This window comes from Triticum dicoccoides, chromosome 3B (genome assembly GCF_002162155.2).
Source record: "Triticum dicoccoides isolate Atlit2015 ecotype Zavitan chromosome 3B, WEW_v2.0, whole genome shotgun sequence".
NCBI classification, from domain to species: domain Eukaryota; kingdom Viridiplantae; phylum Streptophyta; class Magnoliopsida; order Poales; family Poaceae; genus Triticum; species Triticum dicoccoides.
In genome coordinates this window covers 816,831,203-816,842,166 of record NC_041385.1, presented here as the reverse complement: position 1 = coordinate 816,842,166, position 10,964 = coordinate 816,831,203, and the positions used below count along the sequence as shown (strand labels likewise).

General features: G+C 47.6%; 1 protein-coding gene across 1 annotated transcript; it reads left to right on the top strand.

Moving 5' to 3' along the window:
• LOC119280151 lies at positions 1-6,626 on the top strand. The gene is made up of 5 exons (XM_037561110.1): positions 1-155; positions 4,653-4,733; positions 5,352-5,631; positions 5,729-5,936; positions 6,502-6,626. The coding sequence occupies exons 1-5, from the start codon at positions 1-3 to the stop codon at positions 6,624-6,626; spliced, it is 849 nt and encodes a 282-aa protein (XP_037417007.1).
• The last annotated feature ends 4,338 nt before the right edge of the window (positions 6,627-10,964 follow it).

The window sequence follows — 10,964 nt, the reverse complement described above, 5'->3', positions numbered from 1 at the left end:
ATGTCTGTGGACGGCTGCTTCGTCCCGTTCCACACTCCTCTCCGGGAGCCGACTGCCTACGACCATTGGGGGAAGGGCCCGCAACCCTGCTGGTCGCAGCTCGATCTGGACAAGTGCGCAGTGAGAGGCTCGCAAGGGCAAGGCGGCGTCGACAGGTGCATCCTGCACTTTCTCAACCGCCCCGTCGCCGTCCCCCCAAGGCGCCGAGCAATTTGATAAGATAGCACGCTTTTCCTCGTACCTTGATAAAATAGCACATCTTTCTTTTTGTTTGATTAAATGGCACATTTTTCCTCCATGGCTAGATAAAATGGCACAAACTGATTTTCTTTTTCAATTTTCATGTATGAGCCTACATGTTATAATATTTTGGACGATTTTGCCCTTTGGTCTTTTTTGCCTTCAACTGGTTCGATCGACTCTCTTAGAGATCTGTTTCGATCAAAACAGAGGGAAACGACCCCGAGCGAGGAAGACGGGCCGCCGCCTCGCCGGCTTCTATCCAGTGTCCACACACGCCGCCAATTCCATCGCCGCTGCCTTGCCGTGCATCTGCCCTGACGTACTGCCCTCATCTCCCGGCGCTTTGTCCCCCCTCTTCTCGTCTCCAGTCGCTCCACCCGTTCTGCGGCCGCCGCCTCAACGCACGAGTGAATCACAGGTTTCCTCCCATCTTCTCTATTGATCTCTCTTTAATGCCTCACCGACGTGACAGCAGCTCAAGCTAAGCCATAAACACTAAACAAAGTTTTTAGTGCGCTATCTTCAAGCAGCACCACTTCCGAGCTAAAGCTAGCAACTACAGCAGCGAGCAGACACGGTCAAGTACAGCAACGACCAGCTATAGCTAACTACAGCAACGAGCAGGGGAAGAGTTAATTGCACAGAAGTACCATAATTCGGGCATTACATGCAGATTGGTATCACGATTGCTAATTTTTATATGTCAGTACCAACATTGGTCCGGGTTTTTGCAAATTAGGCTAACACGCGTATTTATACGTATTGACAGTGTATCTGACCGTTGGGGCCCGTCTGTCAGGTGCCGACGTGGCATATTTTTTGCAGAAAACCCCTTGGCTTTATATGTAATCACATAAATGCCCATTTTTTCGCAAAAAAACCGCTATTGAGAGGAATTTTTTTTCGTTCGCAAGTTTTTCACGGACTTTTTTGAAAGTTTCCGGCGGGGCCCGTCTGTCAGGTGCCGACGTGGCATATTTTTTGCAGAAAACCCCTTGGCTTTATATGTAATCACATAAATGCCCTTTTTTTGCAAAAAAACCGCTATTGAGAGGAATTTTTTTTCGTTCGCAAGTTTTTCACGGACTTTTTTGAAAGTTTCCGGCGAATCGAACAAACAAATAACCGAAACGGAACAAAAACGGAAAAACGAGCGGGAGGGCGATTCGAACCCGCAACATGCAGGACTGCGGCTGGGCGCGCTAGCCACTACGTCACAGCATCGGCGTTGACATAATCCAGGCGAGAGATGTATTATATCAGTACGCACACGCTGGGCCGGCAGCTGCGCCAAGCAAAGCCTGCAATATTTTGGCTGCTCACGCATGATCTGAGGGCGCACTCTCCCTTACTCGCTTGATAATTGATCGACTCGCAGCACTCTAGCGAAAGCCTAGCGACAGTAAATTCTTGTTGATTTTGTCATATGTTTTTTCAAATTTCAATGTCCCTTACTGTTTTTACAAAATGGGTCAGTACAAAAGCATGTGACTAAATATAGTAAATTGGGCAAACCTTCAATCCGCACATCATCTTTCGTCCGTGAGTAAACAGTATGTTTTCGTTGCCACTCATTTGCTACCCTGTGAAAGCATGTTGTATAATTATTGCCCTCCAACAGCCACTTCTTGCTACACCATTGAAATCAATAGTATTCATTATCCTCACAAAACTGAGCCGATCCAGTTTATATTTCCCTCTACGTGCAAGTTGCTCTCTCCTAATTACTCTCGTCTCCTCCTCTAGATCTTATAGTTCATTCTGCACCTTCTTGTTCAGAACAATAAAATTTCTCCTCTTCTGTTTGTCCCCCATGAATTTAAACATTTTTGGGTTTCCTATAATTTGAAAATAAATCTATCCAACGGGCATTTCTGATGGGCTGGTTACAAAGTGTTTCTACTCTATCAGAAACTCAGGCTGCTTTCTCCAACTTTTATCGTATCGAAATTCGTTTGATCTTCCATCAGCGACTAAACAGTATATTTCCAATAAATTGATGATTCCATTGCATCTCATCTTGCTGTATGTTCGAACAATGATGTCCCTACTATATTTGATTTCACCATTGTTCTAGATCGATAGAGGTAGGACATTACTGAATCACAATTTACTGTCACCACATGCATAGATTAAATATCTCTTTAATTGAAGTGCAATCTCCTGCCACTACATGCAGCTCGGATCCCTGCTATGTGTTTCACGGACGAGCCGACGAAGCCTGGTGTTACTAACCCCGAGCGTAGTATGCAGATCTTTTCAGTTAAAGTTGAGAAAATATATGGGGATTTACATTGGCCGCTGAATGTGTTTGGCATCGTTGCTGTGAGGGATGACTTGGATCACCTTCGCAATATTATCTTTGAGCACAAAAGGGATAACTGTCAAACTATCAATGAGGAGGTTATTATTTCTTACATTCATTATATTTTATCTATTTCTAGCTTTGCAACACAGCCTTTTTTTATTACTGTCCTTGAGTGTTGCCGTATTGTATGTACCATGTCTCTGTTATGGTTTTTACTTCACAACCCCTGGTGTATGTTTGATAATAGTGTTGTCTTTTACTGTACTTCATGGGATCTGGCAGCAAGATGTTTTAAAAATGTGGCAAGTTATTGGAAAGCAAATGTTGCAGACATGGCTTTCGTTAATATGCTTTGAGCTATATGTGCGGCCCTCAACCATTATAGTTCCTTTTTTTTATGTTACACTAACGTATTTAGGCTAATGTTTTCTGCCACCATTTGTTTATGCACCTCACATTGTATTATGGCCAATGCATGGTAACGTTTTCTCTTGATTGTGCTGCTCAAAATTTACCTCTTATCCGGCTTCACTTTACTTATTAGTTTAAATTTGCTCTGTTAGTTTGAAGGGTCCAGAAATTAAGTTACAGCTTTTTTTGCGAGGGAAATTAAGTTACAGTTGATGACCAGCTCTCCTTTTTTCTTATACCAATATTCGAGATATTCTCATTGTTTACTCAAATTGGTGGTTGTTGCATGCAGGATCCACATTTAGTATTAACAGGTCCTGCCCGTGCTCCTGTGACTCTTTTTGGGCCTATGCATTTCGATATCACGCTGAAAGTGAAATGCAGCAATGAGTTAGAGGACAAAGATCTAAGCCTGCTAGGCTTTCGCTACGAGTGCTGCGAGTCGATCAATTATCAAGCGAGTAAGGGAGAGTGCGCCCTCAGATCATGCGTGAGCAGCCAAAATATTGCAGGCTTTGCTTGGCCCAGCTGCCGGCCCAGCGTGTGCGTGCTAGTATAATACAACTTTTTTCCGCCCAGTTGCACACCTGCAGGTCGCGGGTTCGAATCGTCCGCGCTCGCTTTTTTCCGTTTCGGTTATTTATTCGTTCAATGCGCCGGAAACTTGCGAACAAGTCCGTGAAAATCTTGCGAACGAAAGAAAAATCCCTCTCAATGACGGTTTTTCTGTGAAAAAATGGGCATTTATGTGATTACATATAAAGCCAAGGGGTTTTCTGCAAAAAATATGCCACGTCGGCACCTGGCAAACGGGCCCCAACGCTCAGATACACTGTCAATACGTATAAAATCAGCCTTTTAGCCTTTTTTGCAAAAATTTAGACCAATGTTGGTACTGACACGCAAAAATTAGCAATCGTGGTACCAATCTGCATGTGATGCCCGAATTGTGGTACTTCTGTGCAATTAACTCGCAGGGGAACGCCAGCCAGCAAACAGCAAACGCACGCTACGGCCACGGAGCGAACTGGACCGCCACGCGCTGTAGGGGAACTTGAAGTGGCGGCGCCCTTCTTCTCCCGCACGGCGAGGAGGCAGCCGGAGGGCAGCGTACAGCGGCGCGGTGGCGCCCTTCTTGGGCACGGTGTGGGAGCGGACGGTGGCGCCTCCACCATAGGAACGGGCGGCGCGCGGTGAGGTGGTGCCGTGGGGTAGGAGGCCCGGCAACGTCACAGCACTCGGTGAGGAATCACGACGGGATGGCAGAAAGGGACAAAGGGCAAAATCGTCCGATATATTCTGATATGTAGGCTCATACCTGAAAATTGAGAAAAAAGTCAGTTTGTGCCATTTTACCAGGAAAAGTGTGCCATTCATCAAACAAAAAGAAAGATGTGCTATTTTATCAAGGTACGAGGAAAAGCGTGCTACCGCCGCCCCTTGCCCGCTGCCCAAGCTCTCGAAGCTGTCCCAGTACGTCTCATCCTTCTTTCCGGTGTAGCCATTATCGTGCTTGGATTCGATTCGTTTCGAATTCCACTCACATGTGTCCTATCCGACAACAATTAATCTCCTACGGTTCCGAGTGAAATTCCGGGATAGTAGATCAGTAGAATTAATCATTGGGCTCATAGATTGTGTGGACGCCTCTGCTGTAGTAATTCTGAATTATTTGCATGTTCTGGTTCAGGCAGAAGGAGAATTTGCCAGAGGAGCCAAAGCAACACCATCCTGCTCAAGCTGCAGTCTCATCCGCTGCTTCCAGGGGGAGGTACGCAAGGTAAAAATATATATTCTCTCTCGGTTATCATTTTGGTTATGTTGAAATGTGATTGCGGCCTTGCTGGGTCGGCAACTTCAATCCCCTCAGGTTGCCAGTCCATTCCATTGCAAATTTCTTCCTCTGTCCCATAATATAAGACTTTTCTGAAACTACAAATATCTTACATTATGGGACGGAGGGAGTACTTTTTTCATGGTTACTTGTATTTTTCTTCTTGCGCTGCTAGCTGCATGGATCATGGGCTAAGAATTGTACTGAACCTATTCGTTCCTATAACAGCTGCTCGCAAGCTCTGGTTGACAGTAGCAGCTGTCATCCACGCCTGGCACCTGTTTAATTCACAACGCCAAATCCGAATTTGAGATAAACTATTCAAGTTTTTGATTTCCTGTAACCGGTTTCTAACAAACTCTGCACGCATCTCTCAGAGAGACACACCACACATCATAACAGTAAAAATGGGAAAACGATACTGGTAACTTTATTTTTGAGTGGTAGAGCGTGCTATGTTGTCTTTGCTCATTTCTATGACATGATCATAATTTTTCGATGCATTAGGAGTCGGGCTGGGTGGGCTCCCAAGGACAGGAGTGCCCCATGCATCAGGAGCCGAGCTGCATGTGCTTCCAAGGAGAGGAGCACTCCTGAAGGTATCAACATGGAGGAACATGGATTTAGATTTCAGTTTACTTTCCCTGAACCTGATTATGGGGAGTACGGCGCCGATTTCGGTGAGGAAGAGGAGTGTTTACCGAGGCAGAGGAAACCTCCGGAAGTAAGGAATGCACTCCGTGAGAAGAGAGTCGCGTTTAGGCAAAAGACTGGGCAGCACCATACAAAAGACTGGGCAGCCCTGCGTAAGTACAACAGAGCAAACAACACCAAGGTCTCTCCTCTCTCCCTCTCTCGTAAGAGAGTGTGGGTGAATTGTGTGTTATCCCAGTGCTCTATTGTAACTGTACTTTTCCATCTAGTTTTTTCAGTTTGAGCTGGTGGAGGTGCCAGTAATCCGTGAGTTTTGGGAGTTTGGAGGGGGCTGCATCCATTACAACTTCAGGGCTAAGCAAGCAGAGGATCGTCATCATTCTGCTAATGCCGATAGCACCAAGCTCTTCTTCTCTGAGGTCAACTCCGCTTTCCATGGCGAGAAGGATGTAGTTCTATGCTGTATCGTTGGAGAACATGATAATGGTGCGTATTTGCCAGAGAAATTGCTGTTTTCTAATTTCTGTATATATATGCAATTCCTTCTTTTTCTTTATCCCGCCTTACATATGTGCATTTCCTAAAGAGTACTTTTTGCAAACCAAATCCTGGATATAAGATGTCCACATGCCATAAACTCATAGAAACTATCAATTCTACTGATTTTGCATGCCCTTCCTGCTACATAGATAGTGTCACCTTTGGCAATTGAACAATCCTACAAATAATAGAACCTTTGTTGGAACTGTCAGTTATTCTTCTAGATCATATGCCCTGCTACTTAATGGATGTAAATATACATGAAGGAGCAATTAAGCAAAAGCGGCATTTTTGAGATGCTCAAACCTCCTTATTTAGGCTTCCAGTTAGTTATATACATGCTATCTATATCAACAGAGTAGCATGTACTCATAAGGTTTGCGTTAGCTGCAATCTATTTTGTTTATTCGTGTTATTTTTTGTCTGACTCTTTTTGTGTGTTAGCTGCAATTTATTTTGTTTATTTGTGTTAATATTTGCCTGGCTCTTTTTGTGTGTGTCTGTTTTCTAGGGCATTGCTACGGCTGCGAAGGCTTCAAGCCAACCGTTGTTCACCCTAGCAGCCAAGCTTATGGCGGTGGTAGTAGTACTTGCATTGATTTTGCTCGTTCAGACGGAAGCTCAGAGAGTGATTAAAATGCAAAATCTTTCAGTGGTTGAGCTCGGTGGTTGGATTTTTTGTTGCATGCATGGCTAATATTCCAATGTGTTCTGTCTTAGCTCTTCATGCCAAGATAAATGTACTTTTGGTGGTTAATGCCGTTCTTAAATATCTTTTAGGAGGATATATTTTCGGTGAGTAATTAAATAAAGTTAAATGTGGACATGGAAAGTGAAACCTGAGTTTTTGTTGTATGTTATGTGTTACGGGATAATGTCATATTTTGCTCTCGCGACTTGCTTACCCTAGCAGACCTCTTTTTAACTTCTTTTATGTTTGTCAGAAATTTTTCTTTGTGATTCTCCATGTAATTTCTTGATATACTCATAATCTCGTAGAATTAAATTCTGATTCTTGGTTGTCATGTTGTTCTTCATTTAAGAATGCCTATGTTACTCCACTGTAAAAGAAGTCTTAAATGTGGGTTTACATCATGACCCCTCCTATCGTGGATGCTGTCCTACATCATGACTTGTCAAAAAAGGCTTTCACCTTGCTTCATTGTTTGTAAAGCAGCAACCGAACAATATGCAATGGTAGCCCACACGCACATCAATCCTGCTCGAGGTTCCAACTACCATAAAACCACAAATGGCCAAGCTAAGATAAGCACAAGAACTAAAGGGGCTCTCTTGATCCAGATGATGAGCACATGTCTTCATAGAGGGCCTCGACACACCTCACGATGCGGGGCACCACTCCCCCACAAAGGTGAGGTTATTGTCTGATCTAGAGAGAAGGGGCGCGGAAGCAAACGTCAAGAGATGTCGTCATTGCCTCTAATGACCAAAGCCTTACGCAACTTTCACTGATGCCCCTCCTCCATAGGAACCGACACACAAAACCATGAACGCTGAGGGAAAGCATGAAGTACACAACTCCAACAAAACCTCAAGCCCCGGAGGCCCATCAAACCAATCTCGCATGCGAGGAGCGTGCCAGAGGCCGGTTGTGTGCTCATAATGTCTGTATCCTCTTGATGCTTTATTTTAAGCGAAAAAACCTTTTAAAACATATATGGGCAGTTCAATCACGAGCTAACGTCTAGAATATTTATACCCCGTTGCAATGGCACTGTCGTAGTATAGCATAAATAAACCCGCAAAAAAGTATATAGTACAAACTTTATTATATACTATATAAAGCAACAACCGAACAACATACAGCGGTAGCCGACACACACATCAACCCAATGCTGGTATCCTTACCCTGATTGATCGTGAAATATTCAATATCAGTTCCTAGTGGATCCATAAGGGTGAGTGAAATCAGAAGAGTTGATCCAAAATCCAATTCCACAAACGCAACACATTGCAGCTTTTTCTATCACGAATTAATAAAGGTCGCCGGCGATTGATTGCTCACGACTACGACGATTCCCTCAGCGCTTGGACTTGCACCACCTGATAGCCGGTGTCAGCGGGCCTGAAGACGCAGACGTCGGAGATCCTGAGGCCGTTGTCCCACGCGAAGCCCTCCCAGCCCGCCATGACCATGCCGCCCTTGCTGCCGACCCTCACAGACACCTCCCATCGCCGGTCGCCGCGGCCGGCCACGCTCAGCTCCGCGGTGCACGACTCGGCCCATCCCACGCGGGCACAGAAGGTCTTGGTCAGCTCCATGTACTGCAGATGGAACGGCTGCTCAATGCCCAGCCGGAGCGCCCCATCGTCCGACGACGACTGTCCACAGGAGCCGGCGGGCGAGGCGTTGGCCGGCGAGAGCTTCTTCCTCCTCTTTGTCCCGGTCGTCGCCGGCAGTGACGACCGTGAGGGGGACCGCCCGTGGTGGTGGTTATCGCTGCCGGACTCCTCCACGTCGGGGGCAGCGTCGTCGTCGTCGATGTTCGTCGTGCTGCCACGCTCGCCGTCGAAGTAGCTGCTGCAGCCAGACGTGTCGAAGGGCTCGACGGCAAAGTCGAGGTCGCCAAGGTGGTCGAAGACGAGGAGCTGGCCGGCGGAGAGGCCGCAGCCGGCGACGAAGCTCCGCCACCCCCTCCCGTCGAAGCGCAGGCCCGCGGCGCCGTGCCGGACGAGGCCCACGTGCCACGACCGGCCCGTGGGGTCGCGCAGCGTGGCGACGGCGAGCACCGGCGGCCGGTCCAGGCGCGCCGCGAACTTGGGCGGCAGAGATTGCAGGGAACGGCGACAAATCGTCAGGTATAGCGCAGCAGATTACGGACTGATTAATTAATTGTAGATTGGACGGCGACGGCGCTTACCAAGCTAGACTCGAAGGAGCCCGGCAGGAGTATTTTGAAGAACTTTTGCCGTAGTACGGCGTCGCCCTCCATGGCCGCAGCAGATCGATGGATGAACCGGCGGTTACAGTATCCCCGTTTATGTCGCTGCCCTTCGGTAGTCCTAGTACGTGATTATATATCGGCGGCCTTAGAGTTCAATTTCTTTCTTTATTCTCTTCGTTCCGGCCATATATAACAGTCTACGGTTCGGGCTCGTCTTCGCCTCCGTTACGAAAACAGTCCACGGTTGGCCATTTTTTTCAGAATTCTTCTATGTGACAAACTTTGACTTGTAGTTTTCAAATTTTATTTTATTTCGGACCAACGGATTAAGATCCAAGGGCCCAAGTTGATGATCTTATGGCACCAGCCCTGAAAAAAAAAACTGACGTCGGTTCTATAGGATTTGGGTTGAACCGTCTTGGACCATTGGATCAAAACATGCATCCTTGGCACCCGCAAAACCAGTCGCGTCATCGTTTTCTTCTGTTCGGAAATGTAAGGGGCGGTCGCGAACGGGGTGAACGGTGAACACCCTTAGGCCTTATACAATGCAATGTGCTTAGAGGAGGTGCTTAGAGAAATAAACCAGGCTTTCTCTAAGCATGTACATGATAGACGCTTAGTTAGGCGTCTCTTCAATAGAAATAAGCATTGATGCTTCAGAAAAATCCGGTTTATTTTTCTAAGCATCTCACTAAGCACCTAGCATTGTACAAGGCCTTAGAACATCTCTAGCATACCTCCTAAAACGCAAACCTGTAAACTAAATTTACAGTTCGTTCGTTGTCTCGGATGCGGGTTCAAAACGTTCGTCAAAGTACAGAAACCAAAAATAAACCTGTAAATTTTGAATTCAGGACTTCGCGGCAGAAATAAAACGACTTCATAGTTCTTGATCATCATACATACTTCATACATAGACTAAATTGCACTAAATAGATTGTAGGAGAGGCGGCCACCGTAACCCTACAGCCAAAAATTGGCTCACTGGAGCCATCCGAGTGCGGTGACAGACATCCTCAGTCGTCGTTGTTGGAGACGAGGTCAACATAGATGTCGTCTCGCGCCTTGGCTTCACGGCGCCATGCCTCTTGGTCGTGGACGAACTCCTTCCCTTTCACGAGCGCCTTGGCTACACCTCCTTCTCCTCCTGCGCACTGCATGCGGCAATGGCACGCTTGAATATGTCCGCCTCCGCTGGGAGGATGAAGTTCTTCCACCCGATGACGCCACTAGTCCGCCGCACCGGCTGCGCCTCGAGCTAGCTTTAGCGCGCGGAGCACCAGGAGCTCCTCTAGCTCCCTTTTCACCGGCATGAGGAGCGGCGTACGGGAACTCGACCCGTCGGCGAAGGAGTTGCCTGCGCCGGAGGACAGACGAGCCTACCGGCGGTCGTACTCCTCCATCTGGCGGCGGAGGAGCGACGGCGGCGGCTGTAGGCCGCGGTTGTTGTACTTATTCACCGTGCTCTTCCTCGCACAGTCCACTCTGACACACCACTGGTGCTCGGGGTCATTGCTGCCGCCGGAGCTGCAGCCCGAGCTCCACATCCACGCCACATGGTGGCTTGTGGCGACAGATTTGACTCATCGGCGGTGAGAAAATAGGGGAGGGGATTGGGGAATCACGGCGGCGGAGGGATAGGGTTTCGACCTGTATCGACGTCGCGAACCCATAGATATACCATATGCGGTGGGCGGTTTGCAGGCACCGTAAAATCTTTTACGGGTCGGGTGACTATACGGGCTCTGGTATGGCCAAAAAATGGCCGAGCCCGTATAGTCGGCGGAATTTTATGGTTCACGGGTTTATAAGGAGTCTGATAGAGATGCTCTTATTCTCCCACTGTGTCGCCCCCTCCCACCCCCCGACTCACTAACTTTACCATCGCTCTCACTCACTCGCACATCCGGCGCCGGCGGATCCCTCTCCCCCACATTCGCACCGGCAACAACCGCGCTACGAGGAGCTCCGCAAACTAGCGGCGTCAATGGAGAGGGCCAGGTCCTACGGCAGCCGTGCGACTCAGATTGGCGACCACATCATCCAGCCCCCTGCATAGGCGGTT

Bases quoted from the DNA above. Each gene is read 5' to 3' on its own strand.
- LOC119280151 (XM_037561110.1), top strand. From the start codon at position 1: ATGTCTGTGGACGGCTGCTTCGTCCCGTTCCACACTCCTCTCCGGGAG. The intron at 156-4,652 runs GTGCATCCTGCA...GTTCTGGTTCAG, and splicing joins GGGCAAGGCGGCGTCGACAG to GCAGAAGGAGAATTTGCCAG. The intron at 4,734-5,351 runs GTACGCAAGGTA...CCCATGCATCAG, and splicing joins TCCGCTGCTTCCAGGGGGAG to GAGCCGAGCTGCATGTGCTT.